This window comes from Ambystoma mexicanum, chromosome 12 (genome assembly GCF_040938575.1).
Source record: "Ambystoma mexicanum isolate Mex_15411 chromosome 12, UKY_AmexF1_1, whole genome shotgun sequence".
NCBI classification, from domain to species: Eukaryota; Metazoa; Chordata; class Amphibia; order Caudata; family Ambystomatidae; genus Ambystoma; species Ambystoma mexicanum.
In genome coordinates this window covers 280,276,651-280,293,869 of record NC_090936.1, presented here as the reverse complement: position 1 = coordinate 280,293,869, position 17,219 = coordinate 280,276,651, and the positions used below count along the sequence as shown (strand labels likewise).

Sequence of the window (17,219 nt, the reverse complement as noted above, 5' to 3'; positions counted from 1 at the left end):
CATTTCGTGGAAGTTGGCATTCTTGATTGCTATCACATCAGCTAGAAGAATCTCAGAACTGCAAGCGCTGGTCGTAGACCCGCCATTCCTAAGATTCTTTAAGGACAAAGTAGTCCTGGCAACTAATCCTATGTTCATCCCAAAAGTTCCGACAGTGTATCACAAACACTCGTCCATTGTTCTCCCTACTTTCTTCGCCACACCATCATCGGCAGCAGAAAAAGCTCTTCATACCCTGGACGTTAAGAGGGCTCTGAAATTTTACCTACATCGTACACAGAAATTCAGGTCTACTAGACAGCTGTTCGTCGCATATGGTCCGTCGACGAGAGGAAAAGCAATCTCTAAACAAGGATTGGCTCGATGGGTCTCATCGACGGTTGCGTTTTGTCACTCTAAGGCCGGAAGGCCACTGGAAGGACATCCTAGAGCCCATTCTACAAGACTGATGTCCTCCTCAACAGCTTTATGGGCAGGAATTCCGTTGACGGACATATGCCAAGCTGCGGCATGGTCAGTGCCCCACACGTTTACCCGCCACTACTGCCTTGCCAGGCAGCATGCGGACGAGGTGCAGATGGGAAGAGCTGTCGTGCGCCATCTGTGTTCAGTAAGGTAAGCTCCACGCTGTGGAGAATCTGTTGTCTACCTTTTTAATGACAGTTTATTTTATGTGGGTAAGGTTATATGAGGTAACTTATTCCTACTGTACATATGCATTGTGTAGTATGTTGAGGGTATATTACATTACATTCTCACCGCCGTCTCAAGTGTTACTGCTATACAATCTATTCTAAGCATGTGAATCCATGAAAGATCCAATGCTGGAGAAGGGAATAGTTTCTTACCTGTAGCTCCATTTCTCCAGCATTGGTATCTTTCATGGATTCACATGCGCCCGCCAACCTCCCCGGAATGTAATGTATTTGATTGATAAATTTAACCCTTCCTACTTTGGAGGGGCCGAAATCTGAAGGGGAACCGCGGGGGCGGGCCTCTTATACGGGGACGGCCTACGGAGCATGCGTAGGCGGGTCCTAAAAGGACGTAGATAGGACACAAAAGTGTTTCTATTGGAAAAGGCTATATATGTGTACCGAGGGGTCCCAGTCTGACGACGGGGAATATTCTAAGCATGTGAATCCATGAAAGATACCAATGCTGGAGAAATGGAGCTACAGGTAAGAAACTATTCCCTTTTTGTTACATTTGGCTAATGTGGGGCTCCAGATTTTGACCATTAAGGTACTTGGGCGCTTTCAATCTTCAAGCGCACCTTTGAGGAGGTATCTCATTTTAAAATGCCATTGATCATACAGTTTCTTAAGGGGCTCACTCATGTGTTCTCACCTAAACATTTTGAAGTCCAAATTTGGGATCTTAATCTGGTATTAAAATTCCTAATGTGCGCTCCTTTTGAGCCACTTCACTCATGTCCATTAAGACTGCTTACTTTTAAAACCATTCTGTTAGTTTTGTTAACAGCCTGCAGGGTGAGTAAATTGCAGGCCCTGTATATTAAGCCTCAATTTACAATATTTGATTCTCGGATTTCCATTTAGCCCAAATAATTGTGCTTCCAACTTTCTATCTGCCCCCTCACCCTAGCAAGGAAGAGGAAAGGCTACCTAGGATCTATCCAAGAAGAGCCTTGAGCTTTTACATTTCTTGGATGACGAAGATACATCAGCATGACCAACTTTTCATTGGCTATACTGGCTACAAACTGGGACTTCCAGTTACTAATCAAACTTTATCCAGTCTGATAATTCTTGCCATTTCTGAATGCGACACATTGGCCAGGAAAGATCCCCTAGAAGGCTTAAGAGCCCACTCCACAAGGGGCATGGCAACATCTTCTCCTTTCTAAAGAGGGGTGCCTATAAAAGACATTTTTGCGCCAGCCACCTGGTCTACCATCCACACTTTCACAAAGCATTACTGTCTGGACTGATCCTCTAGCCAGGAAGGAGGATTTGGGAAAGCGGTCCAAACCTAACACTGCTTTGGGAGTCAAATGAGGAATACTTGGTAGGACACAATCCATTCGGAGAACAATTTACCTGGTAACCTGCTTTCGACTGCATGTTCCTCCCACGTATTCCTCATTGCCCCTCCCAGCCTACCATGCTGTAGAATTTTGAGGCATTACACTTTACGCTCTTTCAGAGTCTAGTACTGTCCAAGATTAACTGATGCTGGTAATTCTGCATGAGGAAGGCATAAAACAGAACTGAAGCCAATGGGCGCTGCTCGTGCTATATATACAGACTATGACGTTGACTCTGAGATGGAAGCCCTCGAGGGACATAGAGTCGACCCCCATCGACGCAGAGCAGCCTCTACCAAAATTATTTTCAGAAGCAGTTGAAGCAGGAAGATATATCATAAGCTGAGGAATACGTGGGAAGAACATCCAGTCGAAACAACGTTACCAGGGGTAAGTAACTTGTTCTTCTGTCCCTTACACTAGAAACTAAAGAATAAGGCAGTACTGTTCTGGTCCCAGGAGAATGACTCCCTTCTCCTGGGTTCTGCTTCGTGGTCGTTTGGAATACTACCAAATCTTAGAATAGTCTTGCGTCTCACACATTATCAGGGGGAATGGCTCCCTTGCCCTGATAGTAAAGTTTCACACAACATTCTCTTGTTGAGCCAGGCGATGGCCTCCCTTCTTATGATGTCCAGTCTCATATAGCCCGGGGGAATGACTCCCTTCCTCAGGCCTGTTGGGCCTTACCTTCTGTCCGGGTTACTCCTTGTATCTTATCAGTTCCTTCAGCCCAGAGTAATGACTCTCTTCTCCTGGTCTTCTTTTCATTAGCTTCACACCACTCAACTCTGAGTTTTAGGAGGGTCTGCAACCCTAGCTTCTCTTTTTCGTTGACCCGGCCCACTTGGTTCACTTCCCTACCAAGTACTGCCACAAGGAAGATGACTTGTATCTTGTTTGGGGTCCCGACCCTCCTTTGACTGTCAGTGGGTTTATCCCTGCCACTGTTGTGAGGGACTTTCCCTCTCAAGTTCTCTTTATGATAGTTGGGGGCCTTGACCCCCTTCCCCAGTGATCAACAGGCTTTGTTTCACCACTGCAATGAGTAGGAAAAGGTTTGTAGGCTTTCTGCCCCTGCCGTGCCACCCAAGCATTATGGTTGTAAAGGGGCCTAGGGACAACTGCATGCGCCCTGTGGGTAAGCCACCTTGCATCCCCTCTGGATCTGCCGTGCCACCCTTTACCTTGGGGGTTTTGGCACATCTGTGGGGCTCTCTGGGATAGCAGGCATTCTGTTCGGCTTCTCCTTCGTCTGCTTTCCCTCTGGCTTTATGGCGGCGTTCCTGACTGCCTTCTACATTCCTTCCTCCTCTCGACACTGCTGGACACCGATCTGCTCCTGCAGACCTTCCGATCATCAGATGTAGTGGACTGCTGGCATCTGGAGTTCTCCTGCCGGATCAGCAAAGTAGGTTTGTATCTCCCATGTTCACTGCACAGCACACCTGCCATCTTCCGCGGCTGCCCGAGATCAAGTGTTTAGTCCATTGTCATTCTTTATACAATGTTGCCAGCAATGTCTATGTCCATTGTATAAGTGCTTCCTTGCTCTGCGGGTCCAACACGTCCCAGTATTTGGATTACCCAGTTTCCTGTCATTATTCTTCATCTCATTCGGCTTCTTCCTGGTGATGTCAACCAAAAAGTTAGAATTACCAAATTGTTCTGATTTAGGTGTCTTATTAGCATCATTACCATCAGACTTAGAAAAACTGATATTGCAGTGGTACATATTAGCATTGTTAAATTAGCTCTTTATAGACTTTAGGGTCTCCACTGTGAAAGAAAGTTAAGTCTCAGTCATGGGATGATAATAGTTACCCCTAGAACAACCTGGTATTTTTATCATACTGTGGGGTTGAGAGTTAGCAAGGCTGTGCCTCATGGCCAGGTTCCTATCCCCAAGTGGATGTGGTGTGATTGTCAGTTTGAGGGCTTGCGAGCTAAAGGGCCATATCTCAGACTGACGTCCTTATTCCCAGGAGTCGAGTTCCTCCCCAGGAGATCTTCCCGCATGTTTCCACCCCCAGGGGCACTATAGGTTAGCGGCTGCACCTCCCTGGTCTCAAGGAAAGGGGTTCCCTTTTGGGGTCGAAGTGACGCCAACCCATGGATTGTCACAGTATTTAGATACATATTTAATAAAATGCTTGTGGGTCCATCTTTAGACTTAAGGATGCTCTTGCATTTCTGATGGTAGCTCTTTTGGAGCTGAAGCATTATTGTCCCCTGCAACATCACACTTTGAAGACCATCTTTCTGACAGCTATTGCATCTTGCATGACACGTGAGTCGGATGCAGGCGCTTTATATGGGCTTATCTGGTTTTCTCTGAAAAGTTGGCACAAAGGGGGAGGCCTTTAATTCTTTCTTTGGTGGTCTCAGAGTTTCCCTATTTACCCATAGATTTATCTTCTAGTGTGTTACCCTCCTCTAAATCCGTCTTAAGACTGAGGAGAGTTTCAAACCACTTGCACTGAAGCAGGCGCTGAGATTTTACTTGTCTTGATTTAGAGTTACCGGATTGACAACTTTCTGTTGGTGTTGCTGACTCTAAAAAGGGCATGTACATTACCAGTCGATCTATACACAATTATCACATGCATTATTGTAATGTTCATAAAATAAGACTGCTGGGAATATTTGCTTTATTTAAAATGGTTATCTTTGCAGTATACTCTCTACAAAATGTCTTTCTATTCTAGGCCGAGATGATAAAAAAGCAGATTGTATTTTATATTATGGTTTTGGAGACATATTTAGAGTAAGCTCAATGGTAGTGATGGAGAATGTTGGACAGAAGAAACTATATGAGATGGTGTCATACTGCCTGAACTGGAGCAGGTGAGTTCTTGCTTTTCTGATGCACATCCTTGTTCCTAAATTATCTTCTGTATGAAATAACGAAAAGAATGGATTTAAAAGTTGAATTTGCTATGAAACCTACTTTAATCCTGTTTTCTTCAGACAGTTCTATGAGAGTGACTGATAATCAGCTTTTCAAGCTAAAGAAATGCAATGTTTTGAACTTTAATAATTGAGTTTGGCTTCTCTGGCTCTTTAATATGTTATACATTGATGTTTATAGCACAGCAGTGTCTAATGGCAATTCCCATCTCTGTTGGAGGCCAAGTTTTATTTGACATTGTGGCTTGGTATGAAACCGGAATTAATGTGTGTTTTCAAGAGGTTGCTATTCTTCCATTATGTTATACAGATGTAAAACTCCCCCTCAGAGTGCTTTTTTGTAATTATGCCACTGATGAGGCATTTCCTTCCTACCGTTATCTCATGAGTCTCGGAGGTTTGGCAATTTCACCATTTAGCACTCCGCTGTGTCACTTATATTTAATGTAAGGCAGGTTTTCTTTTAGAAATCAGAGGTTTTGCGTATGTTTTTTGATGTTTAATGACCCAGATGATTGACTTTAAGATATCCAGGGTCCTGTAGTGTATAACACAAACACATTATGTGAAACCGCAAAAAAGCTTTCTTATAAATGCCTTTATGAGAAGCAACGACATCCACTGGAATGTAACATGTTTCTCTACATTCTTCCAGGTGTCGTCGTGTACTGATAGCTCAACATTTTGATGAGGTGTGGGACTCTGCAAACTGCAACAAAATGTGTGATAACTGCTGCAGAGAGAAGCGTGAGTGAAATTAACATTTTCTCTTGCTTTACACATAGGCACATACAAGCATATTGTCAAACAAAAGAAGCTAATGGAAGAAACTATTTGTGATCCTCTTCATTCAGCATGAAGGCTGTAGCAACTGCAAGTTTGACCATGAATACGCCTTTTCATGTTGGCACATTTCCTTGATATTCATAATTTGTTATATTGGAGCACTGATCTGATATTCCATTGCTAGGATGCATAGGCACTTTTTCGAACATTGACATTTTTTTCAAATTATTTTTTCGCTCAAATATTTAGTGGGGAACATAAAGGCAATGATAATTGCCACTAAACTTCTGTTTTCCACATATCTTTTTTTAAATTAACAGAATTGTCAGGGTCTATAAACACCGAAAATGTACTAGGGCAACACTTCAACTAAAGACTGACTCCTCAAACTGTTAGCGCTCGCAGTGCTCCCCTCACTTTTGAAAATATAACCCAAAACCTACTGTAACATGTCCTTGCCCCGTCAGGTGAAATTATGGGGTCAACAGAAAAGTCTCAATCCTAAATGTATGGGTCTTTTACCTCCCACTTACCTTATGCTAATAACTCATAAAGTTCCAAGGTTTTAGTGAAAGCAGAGGTTCAAGCCCTACTCTTCAACGTCCCACTGTATTGTAATGTATAAACATGTCTCTCTGTGACTGTGTGTACGAGATCCTATGTCCTATACGCAAGATCAGCATACCTCCTCTCCCAGCCACAGGGCTGCTTGGCAATGTGGTGGCCTCCAAATGTAGCAATATGGACTCTGGGAACAAACTGAGCACCATCTTTCAACGATGGGGACAATTCTCGAGTGAGGCTCTCTCCAATCACTGTCTAGCACACCCCTGTCCCGAGTGGCTCACAATATCATGGTGAATCCAGTGAATTCCCCACATATCTCAGAAACAATGCAATCTACAATTAAAGACCTTTGAAAGCATTTTTTACAAAGTAGTTAAAGTAAAGTGTTTGTCTTCAAGCCAAGATGTATGTAGCTGGCTGATAAGCTCATGAACATAATGTTCTTTTCTTTTGTGTGGTTTCTTCTTGTTACAAGGTTTGAAGTAGAATTTGCATATATTTGCAGCCTAGCATCTATTGCTTGTACAAGCAAAATGACCCTTAAATAAAGAATAGAAGAAATATCAAATCTGTTGTTAGGATTAGAGAGTTTGCTTCGAAGAGGTCCTTTCGTTATCGGAGACCGAAAACATATTTATTCTGCAACCTGCAATCTTCCAAGTCAAAAACAAAAGGTATCCTCTAGTATCAGGCTGACACTCCTGTCAGCAATTGCCATTGCATTCCCAGCGATCACCATCATTAGCCTGGTGTGATGCTGGAAATGCATCTGAGGGACAGGGCCTCTGAGTCCTTGTCCTATTACTGTTTTTACCGTGTGTTCTGTTATGTTTTCTGCCCCGGAGTCCATGTGGGACTCCTGGCAGTGCAGCTCTCTCTTTTGGTTTGGTGAACAGACCCATGGGATACCCTTATGGCACCCATGGGTAGGGGTACAACCCTTTGCCCCTAGTGTATGTTTTTGGGCACCTGTGGGTGGCCCCAGAGCAGGGTATGGGCTGGTGGCAGCTCCATGCTGAAATTGACAGGTGCTCCGGGTGTCCTCCATTTTGGGATACCCAGGCCCTGCCATTGGGATCTGTTGATTCCTGATAGGAAACAAGATGGCCCCTGTGGCCTCTTGCTTTCTATTGCCTGTTAACTTGTTTTCCCAAAGTCCTGGGAAGCCCTGTCTCTGTCCCTTCCCCCTGACTGGCTGTTGGGTGGAAGTTCCATGTATGGTATTGTTGGGAAGGCCCAGCTAGACTGGCTGGAGCCTTCCCAGTGACTGTATGTTGTGGGTACCTCCTGTGGGTGGGACCTGGGTGAATGGAGTGTGTGACCAATATACACTTCTTGTTGTGGTTGTCTGGTTTCTGGCATGAGAGACAAAGACTGAGACAGCCCTGCCCGAAACTGGCCTGAATTCAGTGTGTAGTTTTGAATGGCTGGGTACTTGTCCCAATCCACATTCCTTGTTGTGAGTGTCTGGAAGGGAGGAGTGTGGCCTGAATGCACTGTGTGCCTGATTGGCTGACTGACTGCCTGACTGCATGAATGGCCTGCAGTATGATTGGCTGCTGAGTGTGTGGCAGCAGCGTGGATGAGAGAGAGGATAGTGTATCTGGGGACCTCTCACCACTGGAAAAGTGTTCAGAAGGGACCTTTGGTTGAGAAGCGACCATTGTACTCCTAAAGCAGCCAGGGAGCTGAGTCCCCACTCTACGAGTAACTGGAACTGCTGATCCTCGACGTCCAGCTGGAAGAAGAAGACTTGCTGTGGCATTTGCTTCGACCGATCCGAAGGCTGACGAATTCGTCGAGGGCTGACCCGAGAGAGGACCTGGTAAGGCGCCCTCTTCCCGTGCTCCGAGGGACCATCGAGCACCGCTCCATCTTCGCCGAAGCGCCCTGGAAGACAGACCCTCGAAAGGTTGTCGACCCGAGACGGGACCGCTGAGGAGATCGAGGTGAAGCACCCGGACATCGACGTTGTCGAAGTCCATTGCCGTCGACCAGGGTTCGCAGGTTTGTGTAACCGCTGGAGGCCCGTCGAAGTTGTGTTGCCCAGCCGTGGGAACCACTTGACGCCGTGCCGCCGACGACTGGAGCCGTCTGCTCCTTTGCCTAAGAACATTCAATCGAAGGACTCTCTCGACCGCATCGTCGACCGCTTATCCTGCCGGAGAAAGTCGAGGACGACCAACGCGCCGAAGAGAAACCTGCCGGTGGGTTTCCCGCCACCCGACGACCTCAAAGACTCGGACGACTCGACGCCCTTGCTGGGCCTCCGTCTCTACAATCTTTGCGGTCCAGAACTATTGTCATCGAGGTGCCCCGCACACCTCCGCCTTGCAGGACGCCGACGTTCTGACGCCGACGAGCACCGCTTGGACGAAGCTGCTGCCTCATCGACATCGTTCTACCTCGTTTGTCGACGGACGTTCGACGCCCCGTGCCTCCCGCTTGAAAGGGAAGGCATTCAAGAAGGGCCGTCGATTCCCCGTCGCCGAACAGCGAGTTCCTCGATGTTTGTCGACGCCTCTTCGAGGAGCTCGACTCCATCAGGTACATTGGGGGGGTAAAAACATTATAGGAGAGAATAAGACTTGCAGAGCAATATATGGACTGGGCTTGTGCTATATCTTTATTTACAGGTTGCCCAGGTGGGGGGATCTCCACACAGAACTGTGCCTAGTGGTAGGGGCCAGTATTCTGCCTATTGCCTAACCATCTTATTTTCTCTCCTCTCTCTATTGCTGGTTTCACTCTATTGGTCTGTGTGACATTGTACAGTATTTTTAATGCACTATAATGAGATCTAGGGTGGTACCACTTTAGGATTGTAAATATTTGCCATTGTAGATTTTGCCGGAGTACAAAGTGAGTTACTATGATAAATGTACATAACCTTAACTATTGATTATATAAAGACTGTGTTCTAACCAATACAGAGTGTGGATATTCCTTTGTGGGGGCTTGGGGACTACACTGTACTTAAGAACCAGCCTGCATCACCTCCTGAGAAGCTAGGCCTTGATTGCTCGACCATTGCTACCGAATAGAGAATCTTGGCTGGGGTCTCCTGTGCCTCTCCTCCACCATATAGGGAGCGGAAGTACAGACACCCCCCACCGGTCGTTGAGGCCCGTCTCTCACACTGGTGGCAGCGGTGGGATGCTTATGGTTTTAAGAATCAGTGTATAACCGTGCCACTTAGAAAGGATATTTGCCCTTTATTAAATTAAGGTTTAGTTGTGTACAAGGTAACTGCATTACAAACAATGGAGTCTATTGCAAATGGCAAATTAACTAGGATGAGCTTGGAGGCTCTCCAGAGTGCTTGTGAAGCTAGGGAGTTAGACTTTGTGGATAAGTCTAGGGCGGAGCTGATAGCTGCCCTGGTGGACTACCAGACTGATAGTGAAACTCTTGATGAGGGGGGGAATGCAACCAATGAGGACTCTGCCCCTGGGGTTTCTGCTGAATCTGTTTCTGGGAATGCCGCCATTCCTGCTGCCTCTGTTCCAAACTCCAGCAATTCCTTAGAGCTTGAGTTATTAAGGATGAAATTGGCCTTTGAATACCGCAAGTTGGAAATAGATGCTGAGCTTAAGAAAGAGGAGTTGGCTCAACAAGTGGAGCTCAAAAATAAGGACCTTGAACTCAAGAGCCAGGACACTGAATGTCAGAGGATCCAGCTACAGAAAGCTAGAGTGGAGACTTCAGCTAGAACCAGTGAGAGTGTCAGGTCCCCAGCCACCAAGTTTATGAAAGATTTGGTTGGTGTATTTGTGGAGGGTTCGGATATCCTCCAATGGATTGAAGCGTTTGAAATGGCTTGTGAGATTCATGATGTGGATAAAAGAGATTGGGCGAAGTGTTTGTTAAGCAGAGTGCCTCAAACCGGGTATGACTGTATTCTGAAGCTGAGTGTGGAAGAAAGGGGTCAGTACGAGTGTATGAAGTCTGCTTTGATTGCCAAGTTCGGCAAGACACCTACCCAATACCTTAGAACGTTCAGGGATTTTAAGAAAAAGGAGAATATGTCTTGGGTTGACTGGGTGAGTGCTGCGCACATGAACATGATGGGGTGGATCGATGGATACAAGGTTAAGACTTTTGTTGAATTGTCCCACCTCTTGTTTTTTGAGCATTTCTCTGAAGCCTGTTCACCAGAGCTGCGTCAGTATGTGGCTGACCAGAACATTTTGGACCCCTTTAAGCTGGCTAGGTTGGCTGACAAGTGGGTCTCCCACCGGGTGTCCCCCAAGGACTCCAGTGGGAAGGACAAGGACAAAGAGAAGGGGGCCTCTCAGAAAGCTGAGGAGTCCCCCAAGCAGTCACAGTCGGGTAAACCAAAACCTTCCTCTCCTAAGACCCAAAAATCTAGTGGGGATAAGTCATCTGGGGGTGGGAATAAGAGTAGTGGTCCACCTGCTGCAAAGCAGGCTCCCAGTGGTTCCAGTACCGTACCCCGCACTCCTGGCGCTTGTTGGGACTGTGGGGCTCTGGATCACAAAAGGGGTGACCCCAAGTGTAAAGGTAAGGCACTTGGAGTACAGGCTGTCAGCCTGACCTACCCTTACCCCGTGTCTGAGGTGGAGGCCACGGTCCTCCCCTCCTCTGCCGGGATCACCTTTGGTGCTCCGGTGGAGATTTCCTTAGTGTCCCTTGGGGCCTGGGACCAGTATGCGGAAGTACTGGCGACTATCCCACAGAACACCCATAGGTTTTTGAGAAGTGTCCTCTTGAATGGCCAGCCTTCTACTGGTTTGAGAGACACTGGGGCAAGCATGACAGTGGTGGACAGGACCCTGCTCAGGCCAGAGGACTATGAAGGTGCTCCTCTGCAAACCACCAGGTTAGCTGGTGGGCCTCCCAAATTATCACCTGTAGCCTTAGTCACACTCATGATTGGCGACAAGACAGCGAAGCTTCCTGTCCTGGTTCAGGACAATGTCCCTGCTAACATTTTGTTAGGGAATGATCTAGTAGAGTTGGGGTTGATCTCGGATGGTCTTCCCATGACTGCTGCTGCAGTCACTAGGTCACAGGTGACACCGGGTCTGGCTGTGGGTCAGGTACCCGAGCCAAAGGCGAGGCCTAAGGCAAGAAGAAGGAAGACCAAGAAGGCCACCTCTGTGGAGGGAGCACCTTCTCTTCCTGCTGTTCCGACAGCACCCATTGGGATCCATGCTCCGGACGGGCTGGGTCCAGTGGAAAACCCAAACTCAACTCCTTTGGGAGAAGAGGCAGAAGACTCTCCTGTGGGAGAGGTTCTCAACCCGGAGGATCATCCCGACCTTCAATGCTTGTTAGCTGAAGGGGGACCCTCCCAGGCGGACTTCTGTAAGGGACAGAGAGAGTGCCACTCTCTCGAGGGACTGAGGAAACAGGCCCTGGCACAAGGAGAGGTGCCTAGGAATTTCCAGATTTATTGGGTGGGTGAGCTCCTTGTTAGTGAGCCCACTAAACCTGAACCTGGTGCCCGCAAGAGGTTGGTGGTACCCCAGGTTTACAGGCCCTTCCTACTGCAGTTGGCGCATGAGGTGCCCTTGGCTGGTCGTCTTGGGACCAAGAAGACTAAGCAGAGGCTCTCTGCCCATTTCTACTCGCCACGGATTGGGAGTAGAAGTTGAGTCCCACTGCAGGACCTGCCCAACTTGTCAGTTGTCTGGCAAGACTGGAGGCAGTGTCATTGCCCCACTGCAGCCGTTGCCAGTGGTTGGCACCCCATTTGAGAGGGTGGGCATCGACATCGTCGGTCCCCTTGACCCTCCCACTTCAGGTGGGCATCGGTTCATCCTGGTCTTGGTAGATCATGCCACCAGGTGCCCTGAGGCGATAACCCTTCGGACGGTTACGGCCAAGGTGGTTGCCAGGGCTCTCCTGGGCATTTTCACCCGTGTTGGATTCCCCAAGGAGGTTGTCTCTGACAGAGGATCCAACTTCATGTCGAGTTACATGAAAACTATGTGGAAAGAGTGCGGGGTAACCTACAAGTTCTCCACCTCTTACCACCCCCAGACCAATGGTCTGGTTGAGAGATTTAATAAAACTCTCAAGGGCATGCTAGGGGCTTTGGAAGAACCCCTAAGGAGGAAATGGTATCTCCTCCTGCCATGCCTGCTGTTTGCTTACAGGGAGGTACCTCAAGAGGGTGTTGGTTTCAGCCCCTTTGAGTTACTCTTTGGACATCCCGTGAGGGGGCCCCTCGCCTTGATCAGGGAAGGCTTGGAAGCCACCCCTCCGGGTCCCGCCAAGCAAGTGGGGGACTATGTGTTAGGCCTCAGACGGAGGATGACACAGATGATGGGACAGGCAACAGCAAATCTCAAGGCCAGCCAGGAATTGAATAAGTACTGGCATGACCTTAAAGCCTCGCAAGTGGATTGGACTCCGGGACAGGAAATCCTTGTGATGGAGCCTACCAAGCCTAGAGCTTTGGCAGACAAGTGGACTGGACCCTTCAGGATCATCTCCAAGGTGGGCGAAGTCAATTATCTGGTTGACATGGGAGCCCCTGGGGTAGCCCCTCAGCTATTCCATGTCAACAGGCTCAAGCCTTTCCACCGGCGAGCGGAAGTCTCATGTCTCTTGCTAGCTTCCGGGCAAGAAGAGGATGAGAGTGAGCCCCTTCCTGATTTGCTGCATAGCAACCCTCAGGATGGCTCAGTGGAGGGAGTACATCTCTCTCCAGATTTGACAACAGAGCAACAGAGGGCCTGTAGGGCTTTGCTCCAACAGTACGCCGCTCTGTTTTCACTGAAGCCAGGCCTTACACCGTGGTGTAAGCATGAAATTGACACTGGTGACAGTGTACCTGTCAAAAGCAGGTGCTACCGTATGTCAGATACCGTCAAGAACCACATCCAGGCTGAGGTCGCCAAGATGTTGGATCTGGGTGTTATTGAACCCTCAACCAGTCCCTGGTCCAGTCCAGTGGTCCTTGTCCCCAAGGCAAGTTCCCAGGCGGGTACCAAGGATTGGAGGTTCTGTGTGGACTACCGAGGAGTCAATGCCGACACCAAAACTGACGCGCACCCATTGCCCCGGGCTGATGAGCTTGTGGACACCATCGGTGCTGCCAAGTTTGTGAGCACCTTTGACCTTACTTCAGGCTATTGGCAAATAGCTCTGACGGACCATGCCAAGGAAAAGACGGCCTTCTCAACACCTGAGGGACTCTACCAGTTTAGGGTCATGCCTTTTGGGTTGAAGAATGCCCCTGCCACCTTCCAGAGATTGGTCAACCATGCGCTCAGTGGGCTGGAAGCCTTTTGTGTGGCTTACTCAGACGACATTGCCGTCTACAGTTCCACCTGGGAAGAGCATTTGACACATCTGGATAAGGTGTTGCAGGCCTTGAAAAGGGCTAACCTCACTATCAAGGCCACCAAGTGCCAGATAGCTCAGGGGAAAGTTACCTATCTTGGTCATGAGGTAGGAGGGGGTCAAATCCAACCTCTCTCCAGTAAAGTACAGGATGTACAGAACTGGGAGACTCCCACTACTCAAACCCAGGTGAGAGCCTTTTTGGGCCTCACTGGGTACTATCGCAATTTCATGGCAGACTATGGGACCATAGCTGCCCCCCTGACAGCTTTAACGTCACCCAAACAGCCTAGGAAGGTTAATTGGACCGAAGACTGTCAGAGGGCCTTTGATGGCTTGAAAGAAAGTCTGTGTAGGGCACCTGTGTTGAGTGCGCCTGACTACAGCCGACCCTTTATCGTCCAGACGGATGCCTGCGACACCGGAATTGGAGCTGTCTTGTCCCAGTTAGATGACAAAGGGAGAGAACACCCTATCATATTCATCAGTAGACAACTGAAGGGTAGACAACTTAGGTGGGCTACTGTTGAAAAGGAGTGTTTTAGCATAGTTTGGAGCCTTAGGCGTTTTAGGCCCTACCTTACAGGGTCTACCTTCAAGGTCCAAACAGATCATAAGCCCCTGAAGTGGCTTATGCAGATGAAGGGTGAGAACCCGAAATTGCTCAGGTGGTCCATTAGCCTGCAAGGGCTAGACTTCACCATAGAGCACAGACCAGGGAAGAGTCACGATAATGCAGATGGCCTTTCCAGAAGTTATGTTGACCGTCTGGATGAGGGTGTCTATCCCGTGGGAGATTAGACACCCTCCACCTCAGTCTGGGGGGGGCGACTGTGATGCTGGAAATGCATTTGAGGGACAGGGCCTCTGAATCCTTGTCCTATTACTGTTTTTACTATGTTTTCTGCCCCGGAGTCCATGTGGGACTCCTGGCAGTGCAGCTCTCTCTTTTGGTTTGGTGAACAGACCCATGGGATACCCTTATGGCACCCATGGGTAGGGGTACAACCCTGTGCCCCTAGTGTATGTTTTTGGGCACCTGTGGGTGGCCCCAGAGCAGGGTATGGGCTGGTGGCAGCTCCATGCTGAAATTGACAGGTGCTCCGGGTGTCCTCCATTTTGGGATACCCAGGCCCTGCCATTGGGATCTGTTGATTCCTGATAGGAAACAAGATGGCCCCTGTGGCCTCTTGCTTTCTATTGCCTGTTAACTTGTTTTCCCAAAGTCCTGGGAAGCCCTGTCTCTGTCCCTTCCCCCTGACTGGCTGTTGGGTGGAAGTTCCATGTATGGTATTGTTGGGAAGGCCCAGCTAGACTGGCTGGAGCCTTCCCAGTGACTGTATGTTGTGGGTACCTCCTGTGGGTGGGACCTGGGTGAATGGAGTGTGTGACCAATATACACTTCTTGTTGTGGTTGTCTGGTTTCTGGCATGAGAGACAAAGACTGAGACACATTGCCCGAAACTGGCCTGAATGCAGTGTGTAGTGTTGAATGGCTGGGTACTTGTCCCAATCCACATTCCTTGTTGTGAGTGTCTGGAAGGGAGGAGTGTGGCCTGAATGCACTGTGTGCCTGATTGGCTGACTGACTGCATGAATGGCCTGCAGTATGATTGGCTGCTGAGTGTGTGCCAGCAGCGTGGATGAGAGAGAGGATAGTATATCTGGGGACCTCTCACCACTGGAAAAGTGTTCAGAAGGGACCTTTGGTTGAGAAGCGACCATTGTGCTCCTAAAGCAGCCAGGGAGCTGAGTCTCCACTCTACGAGTAACTGGAACTGCTGATCCTCGACGTCCAGCTGGAAGAAGACTTGCTGTGGCATTTGCTTCGACCGATCCGAAGGCTGACGAATTCGTCAAGGGCTGACCCGAGAGAGGACCTGGTAAGGCGCCCTCTTCCCGTGCTCCGAGGGACCATCGAGCACCGCTCCATCTTCGCCGAAGCGCCCTGGAAGACAGACCCTCGAAAGGTTGTCGCCCCGAGACGGGACCGCTGAGGAGATCGAGGTGAAGCACCCGTACATCGACGTTGTCGAAGTCCATTGCCGTCGACCAGGGTTCGCAGGTTTGTGTAACCGCTGGAGGCCCGTCGAAGTTGTGTTGCCCAGCCGTGGGAACCACTTGACGCCGTGCCGCCGACGACTGGAGCCGTCCGCTCCTTTGCCTAAGAACATTCAATCGAAGGACTCTCTCGACCGCATCGTCGACCGCTTATCCTGCCGGAGAAAGTCGAGGACGACCAACGCGCCGAAGAGAAACCTGCCGGTGGGTTTCCCGCCACCCGACGACCTCAAAGACTCGGACAACTCGACGCCCTTGCTGGGCCTCCGTCTCTGCAATCTTTGCGGTCCAGAACTATTGTCATCGAGGTGCCCCGCACACCTCCGCCTTGCAGGACGCCGACGTTCTGACGCCGACGAGCACCGCTTGGACGAAGCTGCTGCCTCATCGACATCGTTCTTCCTCGTTTGTCGACGGACGTTCGACGCCCCGTGCCTCCCGCTTGAAAGGGAAGGCATTCAAGAAGGGCCGTCGATTCCCCGTCGCCGAACAGCGAGTTCCTCGACGTTTGTCGACGCCTCTTCGAGGAGCTCGACTCCACCAGGTACATTGGGGGGGTAAAAACATTATAGGAGAGAATAAGACTTGCAGAGCAATATATGGACTGGGCTTGTGCTATATCTTTATTTACAGGTTGCCCAGGTGGGGGGGATCTCCACACAGAACTGTGCCTAGTGGTAGGGGCCAGTATTCTGCCTATTGCCTAACCATCTTATTTTCTCTCCTCTCTCTATTGCTGGTTTCACTCTATTGGTCTGTGTGACATTGTACAGTATTGTTAATGCACTATAATGAGATCTAGGGTGGTACCACTTTAGGATTGTAAATATTTGCCATTGTAGATTTTGCCGGCGTACAAAGTGAGTTACTATGATAAATGTACATAACCTTAACTATTGATTATATAAAGACTGTGTTCTAACCAATACAGAGTGTGGATATTCCTTTGTGGGGGCTTGGGGACTACACTGTACTTAAGAACCAGCCTGCATCACCTCCTGAGAAGCTAGGCCTTGATTGCTCGACCATTGCTACCGAATAGAGAATCTTGGCTGGGGTCTCCTGTGCCTCTCCTCCACCATATAGGGAGCGGAAGTACAGACACCCCCCACCGGTCGTTGAGGCCCGTCTCTCACACCTGGTATTGACATGATCTGCTGTGTTACTCCCATCATATGCCAGGTATTGCTACCATATGGCTGTATTGCCATCCGAGGCCCAGGCGCCAAGCATTTCCAAGTTTAGTCTCAGAATCAGCCTCAGAAGTAACAATGTATTGTGGCAGGGCCAGGCGCATGAGCCGGTTGTGGGATGGGGGGGACCCTCTCATCCTGGCTCAGGAGGCCCACCAAGGTCCTGCCTCAGAGGTGGACTGTGGGAGTTGAAGGGACCCATCTCTGGCACCCCTATTTGTAACGGGTACCACTGTCACCCAATGCTTACAGTTCCCCTTGCTGGCCAGAATTATGTTTGTAACTCTACAGGACTACCCATTCAAGAAGGTTGTGCAGAAAAGAGACATGCCGTG

General features: G+C 49.0%; 1 protein-coding gene across 7 annotated transcripts in view; it reads left to right on the top strand.

The window, feature by feature from the left end:
• Positions 1 to 17,219, top strand: part of RECQL (RecQ like helicase) — a 730,526-nt gene that overhangs the window by 567,550 nt on the left and 145,757 nt on the right. For all 7 annotated transcript variants that reach the window (XM_069628431.1, XM_069628429.1, XM_069628430.1 and 4 more), the window contains 2 exons: positions 4,759 to 4,897; positions 5,616 to 5,707. In XM_069628431.1, the coding sequence (XP_069484532.1) occupies positions 4,759 to 4,897; positions 5,616 to 5,707 (231 nt within the window). The remainder of the gene's footprint in view (positions 1 to 4,758; positions 4,898 to 5,615; positions 5,708 to 17,219) is intronic.